The following is a 27400-nucleotide window of genomic DNA, read 5'->3' on the forward strand; positions in this document are numbered from 1 at the left end:
AATTATTTTGGCGCAAGGAAAAGAAATCCCATGTTTACATGCCCAGCACCTGAAGCGCCCCAAAACCACCTTCTCTGATCATTACCAATAGCATCGCCCCAGAAATCTGGCTCCTTTCACAGCCTGAGGTTAGGAGAGGGCTGAAACCCCTTGCGCCTGTGCTGTGTCAGGCTGGATGCCTCAATACCAGTATCTAATTAAAGGCAGAAACTTGGCAGCAGGAACCAACCTCAGATCCAAACCCAGAGGCCGGGCTGAGTCGTTTCTTGAACCCGAGCCCACTCTGTACCAGCCCTTTAATGTTCTGCTGAGCAGCAGCAGGAGTGCAGCCGGAGCATCTTCCCTTGCAGCTGAGCTCCGGCTGGGACTCGGCCGGCGCACAGACAGGTTTCCCCCTCTGCACCGAGGCTGCAGCAGAGTCACAGAAGAGAAATTTCCACTCTAATGATTCCCACCTTTAAAACTTTCTGAAAGCAGTGCAGGCTTTTTCCAGACTGACACAGTACCTTCCCACAGTGCAGATGACCAAGCATAAAACTAAAGACACCCAGGCTCCTGTGTCTCACGTCCATGAACATCTGGTTTTCGCTCTCTACTAACACATCCTCCCAGGGAAAATTTAGCTATTCCTTTCCCCCAAATTGTCCCTGCTGGAAGTTACAGATTTGGATGTATCATTGTTTTAGCTTCAGGATTTCTTTCCCCACTGCAAGTCACTAAGATAATTTTTCCCCTCTCTCCAATATATATTATCTAGCCACCCATGGATTTTAAAAGAGGGAGAAAAATAATAGGAAGAAACACATGATTTATAGCTGTTCTGGCCGATTGCCTGAACACAGGCTGCCAGGACTTATTTTCTCACAATTGTCTGGCAAAAATTGCTAGCGAATTATAAGGATTACTTGCAGCAGTGTATTTGTTCTGGATTCATTTTTTGCCTTATTTAATTTTAACAGCTATAATAAACCATCTTCAATAAATCCAGCTGATCTGCAAGAAGATATCCAATTAAAAGCAATGCCAGAGCCCAGAGCTGCCCCTTGCTCCCGTGCTGCCGAGAGCAGAGGATGGCTCACAGGCACCAGGGCAGGAGGCAGGAGGCAAAAGTAGTGATTTTCCTCCATGCAGGATCTGCTCCGCTGCCCCTGAGGGACTGTGCTTCCCAGGCAAACATAGGAAATCCCTGCTGCTGAGGGAAGCAGCGATGGAAGCTGTAAGTGAGATTTAGGTGAGGTGGCAAGAGAAATAATGCACGCTGGGGTCACACAAGATGCCTGCAGTGGTGGCAAAGGCATTTTAAGGAGGTCCTATGTGCTGAAATGTGAATTGCCATTGTCACACTGCACCTTGTCACTCATTTGTAATACACCAGGAGCACACAAACCACACCACCGATCCAGTTAAAACAAGATAAAACGTCATCTTTGAAAAGTCATGGAGAACAGGAGAGGTGCCTGAAGACTGGAGGAAGGCCAACATCACTCTAGTCTTCAAAAAGGGCAAGAAGGAGGACCCTGGGAACTACAGACCAGTTAGTCTCACCTCCATCCCTGGGAAGGTAATGGAGAGACTCATTCTAGATGTCATCTCCAAACAAGTCAAAGAGCGGGGGGTTATTGGAAGTGGACCACATGGGTTTACCAAGGGTAAATCATGTTTGACCAATCTGATAGCTTTCTATGATGCTATAACTGGTTGGTTGGACGAGGGGAGGGCAGCAGATGTCATCTACCTTAACTTCAGCAAGGCTTTTGACACTGTCTCCCATAACATCCTCATTGGGAAACTAAGGAAGTGTGGGCTGGATGAGGGGACAGTGAGGTGGATTGACAACTGGCTGTGTGACAGGACCCAAAGGGTAATGATTAATGGAGCAGGTTCAAGCTGGAGGCCTGTAACCAGTGGTGTCCCCCAGGGGTCAATACTTGGTCCAGTCCTGTTCAACATATTCATCAGTGACCTGGACGAGGGGACAGAGAGTATCCTTAGCAAGTTTGCTGATGATACCAAACTAGGAGGGGTGGCTGACACCCTGGAGGGCCATGCTGCCATCCAGCGAGACCTGGACAGGCTGGAGAGCTGGGCAAGGAAGAACCTCATGAGGTTCAACAGGGAAAAGTGTAGGGTCCTGCACCTGGGGAGAAGAATGTCAGGCACCAATACAGGTTAGGGGTGGACCTGCTGGAGACAAGTTCTGAAGAGAAAGATCTGGGGGTCCTGGTAGACAGCAAAATGACAATGAGCAAGCAGTGTGCTCTTGTGGCCAAGAGGCCAATGGAATCCTGGGCTGCGTAGGGAAGAGTGTGGCCAGTAGGTCGAGGGGGGTCGTTCTCCCCCTCTACTCTGCACTGCTGAGGCCACAACTGGAATACTGCATCCAGTTCTGGGCTCCCCAATTCAAGAGGGACAGGGAACTACTGGAAAGAGTCCAGCGAAGGGCAACGAAGATGATTCAAGGAACAGAGCATCTCCCTTATGAAGAAAGGCTGAGAGAGCTGGGACTCTTTAGCCTGGAGAAGAGAAGGCTGAGGGGAGACCTTATCAATGCTTATAAGTATCTAAAGGGTGGGTTGAAGGAGGAGGGAGCCAGACTCTTTTCAGTGGTTGCCAGTGAGAGGACAAGGGGCAACAGGCACAAGTTGGAACATAGGAGGTTCCACTCAAATACGAGAAAAAACTTCTTCATGGTGAGGGTGCCAGAGCCCTGGAACAGGCTGCCCAGGGAGGGTGTGGAGTCTCCTTTTTTCAAGACCCGCCTGGATGCCGTCCTGAGTAACATGCTCTGACATGCTCTGGGCAATCCTGCTTCAGCAGGGGAGTTGGACTAGATGATCTCTATGGTCCCTTCCAACTCTAAAAATTCAGTGAAATTCAGTGAAATCCAGGCTAGAACGTCTCTCCACCAAAGGCAGCATCATGCATAAGTGCTTCCAGGGGAAATTCACTGAACACTAACGGGAAGCTATGCATAAAGTCATGTCACAGCCACCCTGTTCCTTTGAGCGCAGTTTGAGAAACTCTTGCAGCAGTGACACCCTCCCACCAAGGGAGCAGGACAAAACCAAGCCTTTTTTAAGCTCATTTATGGCAAAGGGGCCCAGATCTTGCAAGAACAATTTCAGGGCTGGCATATGCAGAGTGCACTGTCGGCTCTGGTGCCTGGTGAAGTCCCCGCTGCCTGCATCCCTCTGTTAAGGGGCTCATACAGCCAGCAGGGATGGTAATACAGAGCAGGGAGGAGCAGCTGAGATCCTTCAGGCTAATACCTAGCAGGGAAACTAGGTATCATAAGGATTTAAGAGCCTCAAACCAGAGCTACAACTAGCTTTGATGCACAAGAAAGCAGCAAGCTCTTTGGCTGTCCTACATGAGGGATGAGCACATTGCCTTCCACAGGAGAAGAGAGTTTCACAAGGTGGCCAGAGCCCCACAATTTGTAGGGTTCAACTCCCAACACTCAAAACACAAATGTCCACTCTGGGAGCTTGTCCCTGCACCCAAGTCATGCCCCTTGGTCACTGCTACACATCAGCTGAGTCCCCAAAGCCTGCAGTCAGCTGCACCCGTTTAACCTGCCAAATTGCTACAGCCAGCCAAGTTGCAAAATTCCTTTCCAAGCACTTTAAAATTTCATCTCTGCCAAGAAAGCAACATCAAGAATTTAGCAAGAGGAATATCGATTTGCTGGATTTACTTTGAAAAGCTTCCCAGGTACAGCAACACAAGATATTAATGAGACAGATCAAAAAGCGCCTTAGGTGCTAAGCCCTCAACATCCATCAGTTCCCTGGCTTGCCATTATAGCTGGAGCCTTCCCTTTGCCTTGTGCTGCCAGTTCCACACAGAAAAGACCTTCCTGTAGATATCCTCCTCTCCTGAAACCAGCGCGTGGCATTATGGTAAGGTTGGACATCACAGCAATGTCTCCATGAGATCATGGCTTTGCTGCAGCAGGAGAGGCTCCCCCCTCCCTGCCGAACCTGCAATATTTGTGTCCCCGTCCGCAGGTATCGGGTGTGCCTGGTGCAGCCAAATCTCAGCAGACCCATGAAGTGTTCATGGCTATCACCTCTTGAGGATACCCTGTTATTTCGGCTTTCTCTGCCCTTTGATGGTTGCTACCCAGCCAGCCAGACCACAGGGACATCCCCAGCAGCTGGTCCAAACAAGGAGCCTGGAGCTGGTTTGGAGCTTGTGTCATGAACTCAAAGGGGAGGGATGGCAGGGTGCACAAAGACTAACCCATCAGCAAGCAAAATATATGAATATAACATTTCCAGTGAAATGGCCCTCAGGATGGCTATAGCCACAGCTCTCTGGGCCAGCTGGCAGCAATCTCCATGCTCCAGAAAAGCCAGGGCAAGAACCACCACTTTTAAGGCATTACCAATAAAGCTCATGTTTTTTGGCTAGGGATCACAAGTCGGTAATAGCTCCATAAATGTTTCATAGTGCCCTTTGCTGGCCGTCATCGTGCCACATAGACACATTTGTTGTGCAGTCCCCAGTTATATCTCTCAACTTTGGCTCCAGAAAGAAATGTCTATGAAAATCCTCTTGGCTAATTGAGAAGCTTTTCAAAGTCTCCTTGGGAAACTACAATCCCTTACTCCCACCCTCCACAACTTGCGACATGGCCATTAAATCTGTCATCATAATATATCCCATTCACTCCTGTCCAGCCTGAAGTCTTTAATGAGGCTTGCAGAAGAAAGCTCACATCCCCCAGCCCACAGAGAGAAGAAAATAAACCTCGTCTTCTTCAGGTTACGTCATATGTCAAACCTTAATTGGTGCACTTCAAAGCAAAGCAGGAGCATTTGGAAACACTGCCCTCCAGATCAAATGTTGAGCCTCAAATTGCCAGGCTAAAGCAGTAACACCAGCTCGATGTCCCCTCCCCACATCTCTTGGGGACACCCAAGCATGGCTGTTTGTCTCTCAATCTGTGTTAAAGGAATTGAAAGGAGGATCCAAGCGAGAGAACGGAAAGAGCAGAAACAGAAAAAGGGCCTATAGAAACATTCATCACTCACCAAAAGAGTCTATAGAAAAAAATAGCCTATAGAAATATTCATCACTCACCAAAACCAACCTAAAGGCTGAACACAGCTAGGCTGCCCCACTGTCCAATGCAACACCATTGCATTAATTAGTGATAGCCCAAATGCGGACACCTCTTTGCTCTGCAGATCAGCATTTGCTAAGCATGGGGATAAATGTTTCCTGAGGGTAAGAGCTTTGATGAACCACAGGAGGATGCTCGTGGGCAGGCAGGTCTCAGACCACCCTGAACCTCTAATGGAGATAAACGCAGGCAGCAGGAAGGCTCGATTGATGGGTCAGGCTGGAAATCCAGGCACTGGGGCAGAACGGTAGGTGGTTTTCAATGCAAAAGCTTTGATCTAGCCTGCTCGTCCACATCTGAGCCCTCCGAGCGAGGTCTGGAAGAGAGCAGAGATCAGAAACAGCCTGAGGACTGATACTTTCACTCATTGGAAGATGGCCCTTTGGGTCAGCATCACCATCTGAGTTTTTGATGGACTGAGGTATAGCCTAACAAGAAAGCATGAAGATGTGAAAGGCTGCGTGTTTAGATATCTGACTGTCTTTGAGGTTCAAATCCATTTACTGTCAATGCAGAAATGCCAGGAACCCTTGAAGGTTACAGAATTTATTGACTCTTACTGTGGGTTTTGCACAGCAGCTGAATTTTTGAGAGAAGGTGGAGAGGAAGGCTCAGCAGCCATGAGATGAGGCAGAGAGGGCAGCCAGGAGCTGCCAGCACAGCCCTTGGGCAGTCCAACCTGCAAATATGCTTTAGTCACAAGGCAGCAAGTACTGCAGACTGGCAAGCGGGACTGAGGAAGGGCAAATACTAGGTAATGCTGATTTTTTATTTTTTTTTTCTTTAAGTCTGGCTTGATATTCTAGCTGCAGATTTTACAGCAAAAAGGTGGAGGATGCAGGTGATGGCCAACACTGCAACTACGGTCAATGATTTGTACCTTGAATAATGAGGTAAGGACATTCTGCATGATAACACCTGAGTGATACATCAGGTGTCAGCAAGCCGGGAAGGCCAAGTACTCTGTTTAAATAGAGCAACCTTCCCAGTTGTGGATAACTGCCTCCTATGCAGAGGAGCCCCACCACCACCACCATTCCCCACATGTGCAGGTCTCACTTGGACTAGCAGTGCCTCCATTGCTGCTGTCCATGAAGGGTTTCATAATACCTTCTATTCTGGTAGCCTCCTCTTTTAGCAGGGAAAAGCTTTAGAAACAGGACAAGAAAAACAATTTTAGAGACTAATGGGCTATAAACTGATGCTGTGCAGAAATAGGTGGGTGTCCTGGTTCGGGGGGGGATAGGGTTAATTCTCCCCAGGATCTAGCAGGGACACAGGTATTCCATCTCAGGGGAGCCATGCCCAGGAGCTGCCGGGGAGGGGGGAGGAAGTCACCACAGGGGAGGGGGCTGGGGCATCCCGGGTCCCCTCTTGTAGCCGCAGTATGGTAATCATGTTTGTATACTCCTCTATCCGTGTTACTGTTACTGTTTTCTTGTTCCCTTTGCTGTTCTGTTAAACTGTCTCTGTCCCAACCATGAGTTTTGCCTTTTTTCCTTCCGATTCTCCCCTCATGGCCTTGGGGGGGCCGAGAGAGCAGCTGCCACAGGGTTCTTTGTTACCGTCTGAGGCCAAACCACAACAGTGGGATATAGACATTTTTGTTGTGGAAATGAAAACTCATGTGCTGGCAACACCATTGGATTAAGTTAATGGTGGAGTTTCTGGGCTGGATCCAAACCTTGCCCAGCTCAAAATTCATCTGGCTTTAGCCCTGCATGAGGCAAACCACACATGGGCCCAGATTAAAGCCAAACTGCTACGTAACTGTCAGCCTGTAGCACATGGGGATACAAGTCCTAACCCTATGCACTCAATTCAAAGTCTACTTTGCAGAATGAAGGAGGTCAGCCAAAAACAGTATAAAACAAAACAAAACAAAACAAAACAAAACCCCTTAGTTCTAACATGCATTTTCTAATGAGAGGAGACATGAGAAGAAAAACAAGTCCTAAAAAATCTCAGCTCTTCACTTGTGCTGCATGCAGTGTGTACTATATACCTTCGCATTCTTGTTGAAAGCAAAAAGCAGCTCTGAAAGGGCACAAGCAGCTGTGAATTGCCCTTTCAAGCTGGTCAATGATGAAAACCAAACCCTGATTCAGTACACTAAGTTCATAGGTCTAAGGGGTGGACAGAAGTGCCGGGCACATCTAGTGACAACCTGTAGATCATGGCCAGCAACCACCTTTCACAATTTCTACATTATCTCAAAATTCACTATCTGGTTGATAGGTTTGTTTATTATTTTGGGAACAGCATGTCCCGATTTAAACAGATGTCATCGCTTCAAAACCATGTGCTGTGACCTTTGCAAGGACTTGGAAGGATAACTGAACATACAATAGAGAGCCAGGAAATTATACAGGAGTCCCAATAACCGAAAGCAGATCCAAACTTTCTCCTGGTAAACAAATGTCATTCCACAATTTTACAAGGTGCTTTTTGATTGTCACATGAAATCTAGACTATCTAAATTAAAATCTTATTTTATTTATTTTTTTAAAAAATATAAATACATTTAGACAGGTCATCTGGTCATGGAAGAACCTATCAGATTTATCCGTACTTAGAAAACTTGATTCTTCACTTCATTTTTCCACTTATAAGTGGGTGGCTGCTAATAGTCTTTTGGTTATGCAAGAATTATAAATATTCTCACTTAGAACTAATGACTTAATTTGGATGCACCAGCAGGATATGAATAGCTCAAGGTTTTCCCTGTGCGTGAGGAGCAGTAGCCACACAGAAGGTCTGGAAGGTAAGTAGTTTTGATGAGTGGTAGCCCATTATGGCAGGGACGGCAAGGCTCCTGGGACCTCACAGTAAAAGCATAATTTCAAAATAGGTGCAGAGTTGTGGCTGTGGAAGGAAGAGATGTGTGTGCAACTGGAGGCTTGTTAGGTCTTTGGGTTTTTTTCAATCCGATGGAGGTATCACAGTCCTAGCCTGGCATCTTTTTAAGATCTAATGAAAGCACCCAATGCCAGGATGTCTCCATTTTTCTTCCTTGATGTCTTGGGTGCCATATTATTGAAGTCCCAGCTGCTTACCACCATTCAAGTCCTGTGCAAGTGTATTTTCCCAAAGGGCCTCAAATTGATGGGGAAAGGTAAGGAGATAACTATTTTGAGTCTTAAAAACATCTTGTGGACAACTACCATGCTAAATTCCAATCAAGTAATTTTCTAAAAATGTTTCAATAAATTAACAAGGTAATTAATAACAGATACCTGCTATTTTTAAACTCAGAACAACTCCAGAATTAAAGTTTTTTGCCCAGCAGTCAGATGCCATAAAAAAAGATGGGCCTGGGCAGGGCAAGAAAGCTGAATGGTGACAGCTTCTTGGGTTCCTGAAATAAGGAAAGGTAGAACCAGCAATGCAGGCAGGACAAGAAGCAAGCAATACACGACATTAAGCATGTGTCATGATAGCAGTACTGTGCTTGGACCATAATCCCATTTTCCTGATCCCAAAGCGCCTCCTCTAACCTGTAGCCCTGCAGATGAGGAGTTTGTGAGGATATAAAGCAATGAACACTAACAATGGGGTCTTTGGACCACCTGTCCACCAGTTCCAGTTTTCTCCTTCCTTCTCCACCTGCATTTCTCGTGCTCCTGTAAGGTCCAGTTTCTCACAGCTCCCACGCTGCCAGAACTGAAGAGGCATTTTTATCCCTTTTTGCCGCATTTTTATTCCTTTTTGCCCTGCTCTCCCACCACTATCTCTTAATCAAGAAACCCAATCCATAAGACAACCTCAAGCCTCGGTCTCTTCCTTTGTGTACTGCTGATTAACAAGGCTGATTTCTACTTATGCAACACCTACGACATGCCTCAGTTCTTAACCATATCAAACTGGGACTGAGAAGTGAACCTGAAGCTTTTCATTTATTTGTGTTTCTTTTTCTGCCATTTTCCAGCTTTAGAAGCTTGTGAGCTCCACAGACCACGGGGACAGCGGTGGCACGGGCATTACCGGCACAATGCCGTCGGGCAGAGCAATGTTGCTGGTTTGTCTGTAAGAAGCAGAGCTTGCTTTACTCACAAGGACACAACCCTGCTGCCAGCTAACCAGGCTCCCTAGCCAGTTTGTTATGATGCTGATGTCCAAGGATGCTTATGTGCCCCACGTGCAAGTGGCTCTATATGTGCCCCCATCCTTTGTAGCGCAATTTGCTGTGAGGCTGGCAACACTGGGAAATGCAGACCTTTACTTACAAAGAATAACCACATAAATCTCCTTTAATGAGCTCTTAAGTCACTAACAGCTATCTGTGTGCAGCTATTTAAAGGACAAGCCCTGCTGGGATAGGAATGGGCACAGCTCCATTGCCCTCGGTGGCTCTTAGCCAACAACCCTTTCCAAGCACCTATTCCTGCTGCATTCATGCTTCCTTTTTTCCTTTATTAGCTCTGCTGTGTCCTCTACAGGCCTTTAGCTGTTCATCTCAATCAACTAAAAACTGAAACTTCTTCTCAGTATTTGTACTCCAGATGTCTACGTTAAATCTACAAATTAAATTAGTTTTATCACACTTCATCGTATTTCATTTTTGATAACAGCAGAAGCTATCCAAGACAGTATGTGTTGAATGGCTTTGTTCCCATCCACACCTTCTCTAGTTATGATAAATTTTCAAGGGAGAAGCACAGCGGTTTGGGCCGGTTCTTGGTGCAGAAGCCACAAGGACAGCAACAATAGGAAGGTGCCAAGTTGACAGAACCACAATGCAAACTTATCCCTGGTCATTGTCAAGGGAAATACTGCACCACCGCCAGCTCTTCCTGCCACATTCTGTGGCACTTTATAACCATATGCTGAGTTTTTGGCACATTTTCTTTTGCATCTCTCTGCTTCCACAGCAGAGGTCCAGAGGTCCAGAGGTCCACCTGACCTCCAGTGCCCAGCAAGCTGTCCATGGGGCAGATCAACAGCTGTTTCCGTGAAGGAGATCTATTAATTATGGCAAAAGCTCCGAACTAAGCCACAAGATTAAAGCTGGATGCACTTCACATTTAGTTACGCTTAAGACATAGGAGTTGGGTAGTTGCAGTGACTGGAGATTTCAAGATAACAAAACTGCAGGGTTTGGGAAGCAACATTTCTATAATGAATTGTTAGCAATTAGGCTGTTCTGTCAAAATGAAACTGTCTTAATCTTTCAAAGAGAATGCTGGTCTATTTAACTTGTAATTGATTAACAGCTTTCCAATGAGAGGATTAAAGTACACAGTAGATAACCTAGATGATTGACAGTTCTGCTTCACCAGCCTAAAACAAGATGCCTCCGTTTTCCCACCACATGCCAATTAAATGATTAAGTATTGTTTACTGGGAGTGTGAAGACTACAAGACAGTAGGTGGATTTATTAGCAGAGAAAGGAAAAACACTCCTACACATAGGAGAAAGATTATTTTGAATGACTAACAGCCATGCCCTTGCAAAGCTTAACTAGAGCTCGATGAATTATTCACTGCCAGAAGGTTATGGCCCAGCCCTTCTCCCCTTTTTCAGACCATTTGCCAGTTTATCCAGATGTCTCCAATGTGTTCATCACTTCAAGGTGTTCTATGCAGACTGTTTGCTGAGTTTATCATACGGATAGCTGTAAGTCCAGCTGCTTGGTATTATCGATGGAAGAGAGGCTGGGGGCTTAACTCCCATTAGAGACAGAATCTCACTTCTCTGGGGCAGGAGACCAAGACATCTTTTAACGAGCAAAAGCTGCCTCATTAGTAGTCTCTTAGTACACACAGGCACTGAATCAAATCACCTTGATACAAGTACCTGAACATGGCAGGAACAATAATGTGTTTTAGCATCTTGCACCAAGAACATCCAATTTTACATGAATTAACAGTTTACGCCGAGGAGCTTTGGAGGGAAGGGGAGGAGGGAGAAGCTCTTGAATTCACACAATCAGGCTCCATAGCTACCATGTCTGAATGAGCCACATTGCTTTAACACAATACATACCATTTTTACCAGGCTGGAGACAAAATAACATAAAATCAAGATGGTGAAAAATTTCCAAATTTTTGACCTCTATGACTGTAGGAAGCTGCACATTAAATGACACAATTCCTTAAGCTTACAATCTCCCCTCTGCCTTTTAGGTGACCCTTTAATTATCTGATCCCTGGATGGTAAAAGCTGAATGAGATGTTCTATTAACTTCAGTTCCTGACATCTGGTTTTATTTCAGATTTCTCCTCCCCACCACTTCTGTAGGGCTCCTGCACAGGTCTATGAGAGCTGCCTTAGCATCACCGAGGAAAGCGAGAGTTACCAGTTCTGGGTAAAACTGCCAGCACTCCCTGCCCTGGGAGCTCTCTCCCCAGTATGCCACCAGTGCACAGCATAGGATAATGATCCGTCTCAGCTGGTTAACTAAAAAGAGCAAAGTCCCTGCCAGATAAGAACCTCTGCAGGTGTGGAGACAGCAGAAGCCCGTTAACAGGGTAAAATATTTTGGGTACCTGTGACTTTGTGTTTTCAGCAGCATGTCCAGGGCTCTGGGCCCCTTCCTGGGATTCTGGCAAACATCTAAAAGTGTAAGATTTTCATTTTTCAGTGGAGGGCTCTGTGTGGTGCACAGGCTGCCTGTAGTGAGCCAGACAAGCAGCGGGCTGATGCTTCCACTGTTCCTTGGAGCTGTACCAGGTACAGCCATGAAAAGACTGAATTTCAAGAAATCAGTAAATTAAAAGCCAGGATGTCAAAGAGAAAATTGTGAAAGAGAGATCCCTAGGGATATTAAATACAAAGATATTACTTCTGGCTCTGGAAACCTCTGAGCCACAGTTTGTGGGGAGACTGTACCAAGGGAAATATTCCTGTGCGTCTCCTGTGAGCCGCAGGGTGCTGGAGGGGCAGCTGTGGGAAGCTATGACCCCAAAGGGCTGTGGAGGAACGTACTGAGCTAATTACAAAGAGTGGCAAACTCTGTTATCAAGAGTTAAGTGAATACGACTGACTGATGGAGCTGGCCACCACGAATGGCAGATGTTCTCTCAAGAAAAAAGGAAAATCAGCATCTGGAAAAATGTGGGGAAAGGCATTGCAGGACGTACAGTCCTTCAAGAGGACAGCCCCAAGATTACAGAAACAACCCTGCTCAGTGGGACTGGAAAGCAGCCACGTGGACACGTGGAAAGCAGATGGACACGTGCTCGGCCACCTCACCTTGCAGGAACCAACATGGGGACAGAGCTGCCGCTTAAATCCAGACTACTTTGTGACAGCCTGTCATCCAGGTCATAAAAAGGAAAAGGCAGCATCCTGTTTGCCTGGCGGCGTTAGTCCCATGGAGAGCAGCATGTTTTGTTGTCCAAACAATGTAACTGTAGGTCACCTGCATTACAAGCAATGAGAGTAGAAGCAGATGGAGATACCACTTTTTTCAGACAACATTTGGCCTTTATTGACAGAGCCAGCTGTCCCCCCCTGCAGTGCCCATCCAGGGTTAGGAAGAGGCAGGAAAAATTTCAGAAGAGCAATTGGAAGTACCGGCCTTGCTGGGGGTCAGGTGCACCTTTTTTGCCTACACTCAGAGCCTTTGGTCTCCTCACCCCCCTGCAAGCCCAGCGCTCAGACTTGCTGTGCCCCAGCAGTGACAGCTCTCACACTTACCAGCTCAAGTTCCTGCCCCACACCATTTTTTATCAGCAAACCACCCAACATCAGGGTAGGGCTTGTCCTGCCAGTGTCTGTTCATACTACCCCAAGCTGATCACGGGTCCTGACACATCAGCCCATCACCATTACACCCAATGCATGAACAGCTACCTGGTGGCAGATGTTGCTGGCAATCCACAGTCATTTCAACATTTTGTGACCTAGACAAGACCAGGTCTGGTTCTTCTGATCCATGCAAGCATCCTGTTTGAGTTTTAATTGGGATATTACTGGTTAACATGGAATAAAGATGTTGAGACAAACAGCATCCAGGGGAACACCTGCAAAGGGGTGAACACCTTTTCAAGTCCTCAGAGCATGGCCAAAGAGGCCGTTCATCCACGAGCAATGCTCCCCATGGGCATTACATTATGGGGTAGCTGTGCCCCAGGAGGGTACGTCTACTGGGCAGGACAGCAGCCCCATGGAGAGATGTTTGGGTGCCCAGCGTGGCTGACCCGAGGTCAGCTCTGGGTTACTAAACTCTGCTTCTTTGCTCACATCCATATTCCCTCTGTTCGAACAAGCAGGACAAGAAAATGCTTTTAAGTGTCACGCTGTACCTGAGCCTCTTGCTGTCTTCCTGTCCACGTGCAGTGGAGTGATCCCACCTGTTATCTGCATGGATCACTTGCTTGAGCCTTACCAAGGAAGGAACATCCAAGGAGAATTAAAGAGCATGCTTTCAAGCTTTGTTCAGCAGAGTAATATTTGTTATTGAGAAGAAAAATCACTGCTTTTGGTCTCATCTGCCCTACACTGAGGCTGTAACGGAAATTGGAAGGAGGCTCCGGCAGGAGGGAGGTTAAACATGCGCTTAGCAAGAAATAGTTTCACAGGTCGAAGTCTGGAGTGGCATTTTCAACTTCAAACTGAGATGGGAATAACTAAGCACAGATTTTAGCATGGTATCGCGTAACACCAGACTTCTGATGGAGAGCAACTGGCAGGTAAGACTTCATTACAGGCTGGCAACCCCGGCACTCAGCTCCACAGGGGCAGGCACGCCAGCCCGCAGAAAGCAAGCAGGCAGCATCTCTCAGAGGCAGCATCGCATATTTCATCAGGCAAAACCTCCAGGTCTCCAATTATGCAACAATTAAGTGCTCAGGAGGCTGTGAAGTATGACAGTCTAGGTCTTAAGAGCACAAATTCATTTTTCTCAGAAAGCAGCACTTGCAGTGCTCTCCCCCCACATCAACCCCCCAGATGAGATAAATTCAGTTTATCTGAGTAACAAATTTCAATGCCTTATTACCATGTCAGTTGTTATAGCCAAATGTCCATGTTAATTGGGCATTTACTGCTTATGTGTCAGCCAGCTCACAGCATCCTTCTCTGCTTTACCTGGGGGCAGTGATCATACCTACAAGATCTTGCAGAAATCAGTTATCTCCCTTTTAAATCTGGCAGGGACAAACCAAACATTCCCCTGTGCTCCTCTGCACAACCCTCCCATGTGTCCCTCTGCAAACACACACCGGTTCAATGCATATTTAATTTTCTTCTTGTACAACAGGAAAACAATAGAGACTAGGTCTTGGGATTTTAGCAGGGAGCTAAAATTAGATTGCTTTGCAGAGATCCTGGGATCGGACTCCATTGATACTTTTTCCCATAATTACATTATCTCACAGCAGAACAGCTCTCTCCTTTCAGGATCCCTAGTCATTTAAAGAAGACCCCTCCATGTTATTCCCCATCTAAGGACGAGACTGGGCTTCAGAGAAGTTGTTCAGCTTTCTACAGGCACAGACTGAAAACACACATCCTTCATATTGTGTCCAAGTCCTTCGGGAACCAGACTAATATTCACAGAGCAGGTCTGTTTTGCAAAACTATTCCAAGATTACCAAAATTACCGAGAGGTGGATCTTCACTCATCACTTAACTGTGATTTTTTTTAATGGATTTTTTTTTTTTGTGTGAAATTGCCCCAAAGCTGGCAGATCTTGCCATGCCAACTTGCACACTGGTATCACATCTATTCTAAAAATATATCTCAGCCAAAGAAACAACAAAACTTTTTCCGAGGCTTAAACCATATCAGCATAAGACCCAGTAAACTGAAGGACATTTAAAAGGTTAAACATTACTGTCACAAAAAAATGGTAATACTGACAAAAGTTCAATGGAGAAATGTGAAATATGAATGTACAGACTTACCATTTTTGTCAGCTCTTCTGAAAATCTAGAATTGAAAGAGAGAGAGAAATATTTTTACTATGTTGTTCAACTTGAAAGGGTGAAACCCTTAGCACCAGGGCAATGTTCTACCCCACATGATGGACAATACCTCCGGGGAAGAGTATCAACTGGTTTGGCTTTGGATTAACTGGTAGAAAAACTAGAAAAATAAAGATAACACAAAACAGTTCCAGCCTTTCCCATCTCCCTCACAGAAGAAAGCCAAAAACATGGATACAACACAAGGAAAAAAAAAAAAAATAGCCTACAACAGCTGTGCAGCAAGCCCAGCCAATTTCTCTAGCATTGATAATATCTCTTAAACCAAGTTTCACAGTTCTGCACTCCTGAAACAAATTATTTACAATTTTTTTTCTTTTAAAAAGCAAGTTTCCTGCGTGGGAAGGAGATTATATTTAGACTTAAAACTACTGTGTGGAGTAGTTTGACTTAAAACTACTGCAGTAGCAGTAGGCTATCTGATTCCAAAGAGAGGAATCAGATAGCCCTTTCAGAAGAACAAAAATCACAATAATGTGTAGTACAGTAGAATTTTCTGGGAGAAAGACAGAAACAACTGCTATTTTTCTGACTAGTTTCATTTTAGGAATAGTCCCCTGACACAATGCGATTAATAGCAGAAGACTTGTGCAAGGGCTGAAATGTTATCAATTCCTGCCAAAAATGGCTACTAGCACAGGTTTGGCCATAAGTTACCAAAAAATTAACATGCTTATAAATTGGGCAGAAAAGGGAAAGCATGCTCATCATCTCTTCAGAACTGACCCTATTAATTTGAGCAAGAACAGAGATTTCAGCTGTTCAAAGAAATTTCCCTGCGGAGGGAATAAAAGCACCAGCAGGACAGATCAGAGTCAGCTGTAAAATGGAATCTCTTATTTTCTGGGTCATAAAATCATTAAAAAAAAAAAAATCAGAAGAGAAACTGCTGCACAAAACAAGAAACCCAAGAGACAAATTGAATTGCAGAATGTGCTATTTAAGTGGATATGGCTTAATTAAGGAACATTAATCATTCTTTTGCCCAAAGTTCTTCACAGGCTGCATAGGGCAAAGTCAAAGCTGGACATTCTGGCATACTTCAGCAGAGGCAGCCACCCTCTGCTTAAGCCAAACCCAAATGGTGGGAGTCATCAAGGCCCAGCTTCAAGAGAGGATCAGAAAAACCCTACCGGGATTACAGTTTGCAGCCACTCTGAAACTGCTTACTTCTTGGCCTTTCATTTTTTTTAGAGCAATTAGAAGTTTTGGGAGAAAATTCTACCTGGCTCCATACTTATGGACTTCACTGAGGTTAAATATGGGTTTTGAAGGACCGGCCAGTCAAGGCTTATCAATGGGAAGTAAGAACGAAGCCAGCCAGGACAAGCAGGACCCCAGCCAGGGCCATGGTTTGGCACACACCACCCAGCCATGCACAATATGCCCTGCCCAGAGTATGAAATATTCCTCTTTTCCCAAGTTGGACACCCCAATTCCTCACTATCCCTGAGCACCTCCAGATGAGGCACTTTTCCTTCTAGATGCTGATTATTTCTGGGTTTTTTGTTTCATCACCACATCCTTCCATTACTGTTCCCATTGCTTCGAAACAAAGACATCACATCAAGTCTAACACAGAAGCCATGATGTCTATTTTAAGGTCCTGCGGGAGATTACCACCCCACTAAGCACAACTGGCAGAGGAAGAACAAGAAGGCAAAAACAATAGGTAAAATGTAGCTTAAAGTGGGAGGAAGGCTCCATCCGCAGCACTCTGCTCTGTGGAGGCACCAACCTCACAATAAACTCTCAGAGCAAGAGGGGAAAAAAACCCTGCAATTAAGAAAAGGAAGAAATGTTAAGACATGGAAATATTTATGTCCAGCTTCACTAAGTGAACTTTTTAGGGCTTTAAATCCCCCAGATACTCCCAGAAAGTACGAGTATTTGTACATGAACAGGTTGATGGAAGATCACATCAGCTCTGTTACCTACCAAGGACTCATTCTACGTGACTAAGCTGTTTAGTTTTTATTGCTAACGAGCAAGATTTATTCTTCCCACTTGATAACCTGATTGGACCACCTAAAAATTTGCACACACACAAAAAATTTGAAACAGGACACCCCGGAGTGAAAGCAATTTAAGATAAAGTCATCTGTCAATACAGGCAAGCAGTACATCATGGTATGATCACTGGAATGAGCATCAGGAGGCTGATAAAGACACAATATATTCTGTGATAATTTTGTAATGCTGCCAAAAATGCTGCTTCTGTGAAGACCTAGGATTTACACTCTAGCTCAGCGAACAAAAGTGCCCTCCCACACACAACCTGAAGATGCCCTCCATTCGTGTCTTGCAGTAGTTATTCCGCTGCAGGAAGGATGCGGTGTGCTTTTGGTAAGGGAAAGGTGTAGGGATGGGAGGGAAAACACAGCCCCTCACACCTTCCCTGTGAACCAGAGGAGCGAGTCCCTAAGGGAAGCTCAGTGCTGGGCTCCCAGGGAGCTCAGGGAAAGGAAGCGTCCAAGGAAGAAGGGAACGCAAGCAAGGATGCTGCATCACCTTCAACACAGAGGCTGCAAAGCTGGTCCACCCCACAGCCGCTCTCTGCAGGCTTGCAGTGACTCCATAAGTGCTATTCCCACTCAGCAGCGAAGTTGCTGAGACTTATCCAAGGCAGCAGCCCGGGAGGTCAGCGAGAGTGGAGGCAATGAAATATTGATGGAGGAACGCCCTGTCCTTCCGGGCCCTTGGCGGTGATTGGCTTCCTGCGCCTCCACCATGGCCAGGGACTGTCCCAAGCGGCGGACAGGAGCTGGCAGCACTGTACAAGGCTGACCAGGGATGCTCTTTCCGCTCCATCACCCCCAGTTCTCCAACCGTTAGGGCAACACACCACTTTCAGATGGTAAATGAGAAATTATCCAGTCCAAAAAGTACTACAGCAACCATCTCCCTCACCAGCTATGCTTTTATTAAGCAAGTCTCCTGAAGCACAGGCTAAGTCGCACGGTGAGGCCACAGGATGCCCACAATATGCACCAGATTAACACATTTTATAGGATTTAGACAGGCAATGCATGCAGTTTACTGGCTGCAGGATACTTATTCCATTTACCGGGTGTTTAGATTAATATAAAATCTATTTTATTTAGAGCCAGGAGCCTCTGTGAAGACTTCCAATAGCTTTTCTTTTTTAAATATACATTTTTGCTATACTCTCAAATGCCTAATACAGATATTTGGCTGGCAGAAGTAAGCAATTCAGAACACTAGTGGTAATAATAAACTTGAAAAAAAAAAATTGGTGGTTTCAAATTTAAACACTCGGTTCTGCCTTCTCAAAGCTCCTGAATGAGAACGTGTGACACTGGAGGCTGCTTAATGGAGGTTTTCTCAGCAATTTTATTAAATTCACACAAGCGCTCCCCTAACAAGCCTAAGAATTATTACTGTGTTCATAGAGTTTATTATGCCTTCAGCAGGTTAATAAGATGATTTAAAATAGAGTACGACTGAGCTAGAATTTTGTTTTCCATCATAATCTTGGTGCAGAATTGAGGACAAACAAAACCTAAGTCTCCTGGGTGAGGAAACCATCCAGATATGCATAAAAACCTGACTAATCTGATCACTGTGTTCCTACTTCACTCTCCTCTCCCCTTCCTCCCCAAGATGAGGGCAGTTAACACCATATCCTGGCCTCTCCTTTCACTCCCACCTTCTCCTTAGACTTTACCTGGCTGTGCTAAATAAAAGTTGCATAAAACAGGCAAGAGTGCATTTGACGTTACCACGTTCACAGAGCTAGAAGTTACTTTTCCGTAAGCACCAGCCCTGGCCGTAGCTCCATTTCAAGCACCTGCTTTCGAATCCCTGAAGAGCAGAAGAGAAAGGCTGAACTTGTCCATGCGATGAGGTACTCTGCAGTGAGCAATAGCAATCCCCATACGCACAGAGCCCAGCCAGGCCCACCCCTGCTTTCCAGCCGTGCCCTGCTGGCATGACTTCAAAACAAAGCTTATAGAGCCTTTCACTCGGAGAAGGGAGAAGGTAAACGAGGACACAAGTAGGGAAGTGAATCAGCCTTTAAAAAAAAAAAGCAGAAGGAAAAATGTCAAAGCAGAAGGGGACTGAGAAGGGATTCCTGTGGCTGCGATAGCTTTGTTAGTTAGGGCTGCTCTGGGAATGGCACTGACAAAACAGTTGGAAAACTGTGCCGGTTTTTTATAGGTACCTTATTAGAGTCTTTGAGTAAATGTAAATCACCTAGAAAAAAAGACTCAAACCCAAACTCAGGCCTAAAAATAAAAAATATAATTGTCTTTATGATTAAATATTGGAGTAAAGGAGCTGCCTAGAACTGAAAAATCCAAGTTGACTCCAAATGAGGAAAATAGACAGGGAGGTATATCCTGGTAGTTAAATGCAAGAGTATAACAGGGCATGTTAAAATGATCTATAGAAGCAACAAGCAAATAGCATGAAAACTATAACAAGCCTTTTCAAATGTATCAAAAGCAGGAAGCCCATCAGAGACAGGTAAACAAGGTACAGAATAGATGCTCAGAGATCTACATTTGGAAATGCACCCGTGGCACAAACCAAATCCTCTATATCTTCTGTTCAAACACTTCACTTGGTCCCACAGGGCTGAAGTGAAATCAGATTTGGCCACATAAGAGAGAGTAAAAGAGGAGCCATGAGCAGGAGAGCAATCTTTCTGACCCTGTTGAAGAAGGAAAGAGGTAGATAAGGGTGAAAATTAGTTTTCAGCAAAGACAGAGCAAATCAAACAAAAAGCTTCATCTGACCTGAAACGAATGGCACTTCTTTCTTCAGGGACATTTAAAATAAAGCCAAAAAGCAATTAATTGACTCACTGTGGGCAAAGTCAGGAAGGTGGCAGAGATGTCACCATCCCTTGGAGCACACAGTCCTGCCACAGGGATGCTCACCTATACCCAAGGCTGACCCTTGAGTAAGGACAGTCGGTAAGTTAGCACTGAAGTACTCCCAGACAGAGCAATACCTGTCTAGACACCGTGGGTGCCACCCACCACAGCTCTGTAATTCATGTGGACTCATTCACACTCAGCAAACATGGTCTCATATAGGCCTACCCCCACCCACGCTATATTCTTCCTTGTCTTGTGACATTTGCAGACTTGTTCTGGACTGGAAATGCCACCATCGACACATGTGGATTCGAGTAGCACCGTGAGAGTTTCATCTTTCTTTTAACAAAGGAGTTTTGTCCTTGTGGATGCAGAGAAAGATCAGAGCCTTTGGAGAGCATCTTCAAGCAGCCCCGAGGGCAGACAGAGAATGTAGCACTGCCATGAGCCGTGGATAGAGGCACTAGTTGTCTACAGCAAATTGCACGTGCTGCCAACCCTGAGCGTTTGGCTCTTGCAGGCAGAGCAGCCTTGTGCCATCCAGCCCCAGGGAGCAAACACCCAGAGGCAAACACAGGATGGGTACAGAGCCTTTGCTCAACCCCAGCCCCAACCCCTTATGTTGATTTGACTGACGCTGTAAGAGCTGACCATTAAACGCACAGTGATGCTTTCCAGGTTCCTAGAGTGACACATCACCTCCATTTAACCTACCACCACCACAGAAGAGCATCTATCGCTCCCTAGTTTTACCTGCTGACAGTTTTAGACAATGCTTAGGACTTAAGTATCTTCTTCACTAGTTTGTACAAAGGGTTTAGTTAATCTGCAGTTTTAGCCATTTTTTACACTGATGATTTTGAGCTGAACTAGTAAACGTTATTCAACCTTTTTAACTGTTCACCTAAAAGGACACTAGCCAAATAAAAGAAGAACACTGAGAACAGCCCTCCAAGTGGCAGTAGCCAGGTTGATGGCAGAAGACATCTAACCTCTTGCTGTATTTTGTTCTTTCTCAGCCTTCAGTTTTGCCCCACAACACCACAGTTTTGTTTCTTTGGTGGAAAGGGGGTAGGGAACTTCATACTGACCCACCAGCCACCCTCACAGTCTGGAGGAGTCAAAACAAGCACATTGGGGATGGCTGAGTCAAAAGAAAACCAGAACAGAAGAAGAAGAAAACGTGACTAAGGTATCATTAGCATCAGAGCTATCTTATCTAATTCATAGCCAAACCCAAGCTTAACTCACTTTCCCCAGCCCCCGATGAACTGCCTACATAGCACACCCGCTCGTGCGAACGTGTTAGTTAAATATAAAATCTTACAGGTCTTTTACTTCATCCCCACTCACCAAGGAGCTGCACTGGTGCGTGGCTGGGACTCGCTGCTTCCCCAGCACATCCACGTAATGCAAGAACGTGAAAGAGTTAAGCAGAAAATATGTTCTCATCCCTGAGGATTCCGTGGGAACCTTGCTACTTTCCTGCTAATGTGTGAAAATTAACCTAAATGCGCATTCCCGTGTTTAAACTCTGTATGAAGGGTAGGGTCTTGCAGTGCGCTTGAAGAGCCTGTTACAGCGAAGCCATGGCTTCAATTGACATTTCTATTATAACTGGAGGAAAAAAGAGAGAAGCAAGTTCTAAGGGAGCAGAAAAAAAAAAAAACACCACCAAACCCTCAAAAGTTATATTTCCAGCATCCATTTCTACTTTCAGCAGGTGAGAAAGGGCTCCCAGACCCATTGTGAAAGGGAAAAAAAGAGCAGGAGCTGCACACCCAGCTCTATTGTATTTCCTACCGGTTAAGCCATTCTGAAAGTTCATGGCTCATTTTCTCAGCTCAAACCTCAAAGTGGGGGGAAAAAAAATCCATTTAAAGATGGTAAAGTTGAACAGATAAGATATCATTTTTGTGGAAAAACAGTCCTAACTCAAAAGCCTCTTGTATAAATTGAACATTGCTTCCCAATTGCATTTATGTTCTGAAACCCAGATTCCAGATTGTGGTATAATTTTGGTAATTTCAGGGCAGGTTTAAAAAAAGAAAAAAAAAAAAAAAAAAGAAAAAAAACCCCAAACAAGTTAACTTAAAAGACATAAGGGTATTAGTTGCATTTATCCTTACAGTTTCCCCACGAAGCAGCATTTCCTACAGCTGGCAATTGCCCACCTGCCAGCCCCTTTTACTGGGCACAACCATCCATCCAGCGCTTTCGGCTGCTCAACAGACACAGCTGAAGTGGTTCATTTCAGGGGACAGAAATGCCTATCAGCCCTGGGGGTTCAGAGATGTAATGAATTTTGGACTTACCACCCCATGCCAATGCCTGCCAGCGATGTGGTAGAAAATTCAGCAATTATTTAGAAAACGCAAATGCTTGCCTGTAAGAGTTACTACTGCCTAACTCTGAGGGGGTGTGAGTTATCCTTTACTACAGCCAATGCCTCAGGAGCTTGTTTTTGCATTCACTACATTTTTTGTAAAGCTAGGAGATAGCAAAGCTGGGGATCTATGTGTTTAATTACTAGATACTGCAGAAAGTCTGTGTAATTACACCGTTTGCACTCCGGCTGATTCCAGCCCATTCTCCCAATTCATTTAAGTGCAAATAGCCTTGTTAGCTCCCTAACCAGCAAGTCTATAAATGCCGCAGCCGAGGCACTAAGCACACCCCTACCTGCCCCCCCAAACCTGGGTAAGGGAACCCTGGGTCCCAAGCACTCGCAGGCATCCAGGACCGTGCTGCCCAGCTCCACTGCACAGATCCTCTCACCTGCAGCCCTTCAGGGATGGGGGTCCAGGAACTGGAGCAGGTGGAGGACCTGGGTGCACCCCTATGCCCAGCTAACCTGGGGCAACCCATGATGCAAGACTGGGGGGGTTGCAGGACCTGGAGTTCTGCATCCCCGTCCAGTCAAGATAATACCAGGATTAAGGACCCAGGGTGCATCCCCATCCATCTGCTCCAGGGGCTGCAGGACCTGGGAAAGGAGATGCAGGGCCTGGGCTGCACCCTCATGCCCAGCCACTTTGCAGGTAAGGGGGTACAGGATCCAGACCTCACCCCCATGACCAGCCAGCCTGGGAGATGCAGGACCAAGGTGCATCTTACTCCCAACTGTCCCAGGGCAAAGGGATGCAGGACCCAGACTGCACCCCTAGTGCCCAGCCAGTCTAGGAGGTGCAAGATCCAGACAAGTTGGTGCAGGACCCTGGCTTCATCCCCATCCCAGCCAGCCCAGGGCACAGGACCTGGAAAAGAGGTTGCCGGACCTGGGCTGCACACCTATGCCCAGCCAGTCCGGGAGGTGTACCTGGGCTGTACCCCATTCCCAACCGGCCGGGGGTGCAGGACCCCAGCAATAACCCTGATGCCAAGCTGGTCGGGGGGTGCAGGAGCCGCGGTGCGTTGCCGTGCCCATGCAGAGTCTGCGGTTGCGGGATTCGGGCAAGAGGATACAGGAGCCGGGGTGCAGTCTCTTGCCCAGCTGGTCCGGGAGATGCTGGACCGGGGCGCAGCCCCTCGGATGCAGAACTCGGGAAATAACGCCGATTCCGAGCTGGGTGGGTGGGAGCAGGACCCGGGCAAAGGGATGCAGGACCCTGGCTGCACCCTCACGCCCGCCCAGTCCGCGGCTGCAGGACCCGCGCAAGGGGATAGGATGCACCCTCGTGCCCACCCAGTCGGGGGTTGCAGGACCCGGGCTACAACCCGCTCCCAACTGGTCCAGGGGGTGCAAGACCCCAGGAATACCCCCGATCCCGAGCCGGTGCGGGAGCGGCCGGAGCCGGCGTGCGGATGCGGAACGCGGGCCGCGGGGTGCATCCCCGGCGGCTGGGGGACCACTCACATCGAGGATGACGGAGGTGCCCTTCCTCTGCGCGGCGGCGGCACCCGGGTTGAGCAGCTCCCGCTCGGCGAGTCCCTTGTCGCCCATCCTGGCCACCACCCAGCGCAGCAGCCCGTCCAGCCCGCGCAGCGCCGGCGGAGGCTTGCGCAGCAGCCTGTGCACGCCGGCCCGGCAGTAGCGCGCTGCCTGCTCGCACATCGCTCAGCCCGGCCTCATGCCGGCGCTGGGGACTCCCCCCTCCTCCTCCTCCCCCCCTTCTCCTCCTCCTCCCACCGCCTTCTCCTCCTCCTCCCACCGCCACACGGCGGGCGGCGGGCAGGGGCGGGCCCGCGGGGGGACCCGAGGGGCCGGGGGGGGAATTTTGGTGTGGGGGTAGGTCATCCCGCAGAGACCCGGTGGGTGCTGCCTGCGTGCTCCCCCCCCGCCCATATACCCCCGCCCTGCTCCAACACAAAGCATTCTTTTAGGCATTTTCTATCTAAAAAGAGTATTCCTATGGCATGTCCTCTCCCCTCTGCAGTCTCCCTACCCCCACAACAGATTTTAGCAGCTCTTTGTAAGGACATCAGAGAAAAATTTCTTGCTAAAATATAAAACTTGCCCCTGACCCCGTACCCCCACTCCAAAAAGCCCCTATACAATGAATAGCCAGTGATTCCAGCTGGGGTACTGCAGCATTCACGGCTACAGAGCTAATCACAGCACTCAGCTGGACAAATATTTCTAATCCTGTAATTCTGTATTACAAGGGTATTCCTTTGTGATACTCCTGTGCTCACCTACACAAGTCAAGATCTAGACTTGCAGTAGAGGCAAAAAGTCTTCTGGCCAAAATGACACTAAATCATTTCAACTCCCCCTCCACACTTGAGGAGATGCTCCCAGTTTGAGTTCAGACTCAGAAAGGCACCAAAGGTAGAAAGCTCTGACCCAGACCCTCTCGGAGGGTTCTCTGAAGTGCCAGAGTGCCCAAAGGCTCTGAATGGCCTTTCCCCCCTGCCCACCTGCAGCAGCCAGACCCTCTCGCAGGCAGCTCTAGGGAACTTCATGCCCCACAAGGGCCACATCCCCAGATTTGACCATCAACACATGAGCCAGCAAGTTCCCACGCTGAGCCCTATGTCTGATCTCCATATGAGAAACAGCATCATTACTCCAAAAGGCCTGACCAGCTACTGCTTTAAGAGAAAAAAAAAATCAAACCACCAATAAATTATTTCTTTATGCAGCACTTCGATACTCCAGTGACCAGAGCCCAGACCTCCCAGCAAAATCCAGCTATTATTTAGCCTTTTCCTCTAACCACCCATCTTTATTAAGGTAAGTTAGGGTGAAACTACTGTGTTTGAGGTGACAGGTGGGACAATGCGCATTTTCTTAGCTGCTGCTCAAAGGAAAGTGAGTGGGAGCCCAGTTTTCTCTGCCGGAGTACACAGATAACGGCTGGAGGCTCTTGAAAGGCTGATAAATAGGTGGAGCACAGAGAAGTGTGGCAGTAGGCCAGGACGCCCGGTGGGCTGAGCCCCTCTTTCAGTGAGCTCTCACCTTTCAGGGATTCCTTCTTCTCTGGTAATACAAAATTAATGTGGGAAACCGGAGGAACTTCAGGAGGTTTATGCTGGCTCGTGGGAGCTGTGTGGAGTGCTTTAATAGCCCTCTGTTCATTTAGAGGGATGCTTAGAGCAGGCTGGTGTGCAAGCCAGCCATCACACAGTCCCCACTTACATGTCACAGCAAAGAAAATCTAAGGCAAGACACATCTTATCATCCTTGCCACAGGCTTAGGAGGGCTGGATCCCTCCGCACCAACCGCTGCTGCCGATCAGCCCATACCCCTCACAGCCTGAATTGTTGCGCTCTTTAGTATTTTCTCAATCCTCAGATTATTCATACAGTTCTTTCTCCTTGAGACATCCCTCCACTAAATGGCTGGTTCAGACTGTATTAATCTCATCCCGTTTAGAATTACTATAGGCTCGTTATTTAAAATTATGTACTGGATAAATTATAAATACAGTTCTTTGAATTTTTGTTTCTGTGTGCTGAGAAGATTCATTACTTGGCTTGGAAGTTTGAGACTATTTCTGTGCTTTTGTTAAAAATCAGTTTTTGTTAATGTCAAAAACAGCTCTATGGCATTTAAATACTCATTTTTCTCCATAAATGGATCTATATAGAAAAAGTTTCAGCCTCAGGCTGAAATCCTCAGGCATTAGGAAGCTGCCAGCCATTCGCACTGAGAAGTTAACTGGCCGTATTGCTGCGGCTCAGTTATTCCCAGGTTTCCACGAGGCTGAAGTCTCCCTTTGAGGAATAAATGGGAAAGACACTTCTGTACTTATCTGAGCCAGGTGAGAACACACAGAAACCCCCAAGTCATGTGCTCAGGCTGGTCCCAGCCCACGTGTCACACCACAGACAATGCGGGGAGCAGAGGCACAGACCTCAGGTTGGGGTCTGTGTGCCAAAACTCATCCCCTGACTCTTGCCAAGGGTGATGGACTCTGTCCTGTGCAAATAAACATGACTGCAGCCAAGGCATCAGGGCTTTGCCAACCTCTCCTGTCACCCTGTGCTGCTGGTCACGGCACTGCCCAGGTCCCTGGCATGCAGCCATCAACCAGGGCCAGAAGAAGAAACCAAACAAGTCATGGACAAGTGGAGACAATATGGCTTTGACACCTGCCTGCCTCTTTAGCCAGATGCTGGAGCATCTCTCTAGCTGCTGCTCCCTGGCATCCAGTGCTCTTTTTGCTCTTTCATTAAAGGTGGAGACCACCAGCAGCCACTGGTTGCCTTGAAAGCTTTATGCATATGCATAATGCAGATGCTGAGCAGCACAGGAATAAATAGGAGAGAGCAGAGAGGAGACAACAAAAAGCACTGTTAAATCCAGGCAAAGTGCATCCCAGTGAAAGCAGCAAACATTAATTACAGGTCTTGATAGACCCGGAGCAGTCAAGCCACACAGCACCCAACAGCAGGAGAGCCCAGCACGCAGCACAGCCTGCTGTCTCCACTGCTGACCTGGTGGCATTTTCCTTTCCACATTGCTTTGCAGGCAGGGAGCTCAAAACCCTGCCCAACAGCACCAAGGGTGAGCTGCCGAGGGAAAGGCAGCAGCAGCAGCTCCACCTTCTCTTCCGCGCCATTTAACGGTGAGCTTCCCTGCTGCTGCGCCGGCAGGCACATGCGGGGTCCCAGGCCACTATAGCTCTACTAATGAAGGATCCAGTAAGGACAGGGAGGTTGTTGAAGGCTGGGAGAGATCAGACCTATTCTTCCGCAACCCCAGCTCCAAGTTCAGAACCTCAGAGATCTCAAGAAAAGGCTATTGCTGTTCCAGTTTCAGGCCTGATCGTGGCCCAACAGTTTTTGCTCCCTGTGCATGTGGTGCTCAGCACAAAGCATTGGTTTATCCCCGTCACTGGTGATATTTACTCTACAAGCTTTCATAGGGGGCTTATTCAGTGGTATTTTCCAGCAGCTTCTGGAAAGGCTGTTGGAGCAGGAGCTCAAACCATGTGCTGTAATTTCAGATGAGAGGCCACCTGAAGAACCCAAGGGCTTCTCTGAAAGAAAGGTCCGAGACAGAGCAGAAGTCCTGCCTGCACCCCGGCGTGGCAGGCAGA

General features: G+C 47.1%; 1 protein-coding gene across 1 annotated transcript in view; it reads right to left on the reverse strand.

The window, feature by feature from the left end:
* NECAB2 (N-terminal EF-hand calcium binding protein 2) overlaps positions 1–23966 on the reverse strand; it is an 85782-nt gene extending 61816 nt beyond the window's left edge. The window contains exons 1-2 of the mRNA XM_074158103.1: positions 23769–23966; positions 14985–15009 (exon numbers count right to left, since the gene is read on the reverse strand). Of these exons, the coding sequence (XP_074014204.1) occupies positions 14985–15009; positions 23769–23966 (223 nt within the window). The remainder of the gene's footprint in view (positions 1–14984; positions 15010–23768) is intronic.
* Positions 23967–27400: the final 3434 nt, after the last annotated feature.

This window comes from Numenius arquata, chromosome 13 (genome assembly GCF_964106895.1).
Source record: "Numenius arquata chromosome 13, bNumArq3.hap1.1, whole genome shotgun sequence".
Taxonomy (NCBI): domain Eukaryota; kingdom Metazoa; phylum Chordata; class Aves; order Charadriiformes; family Scolopacidae; genus Numenius; species Numenius arquata.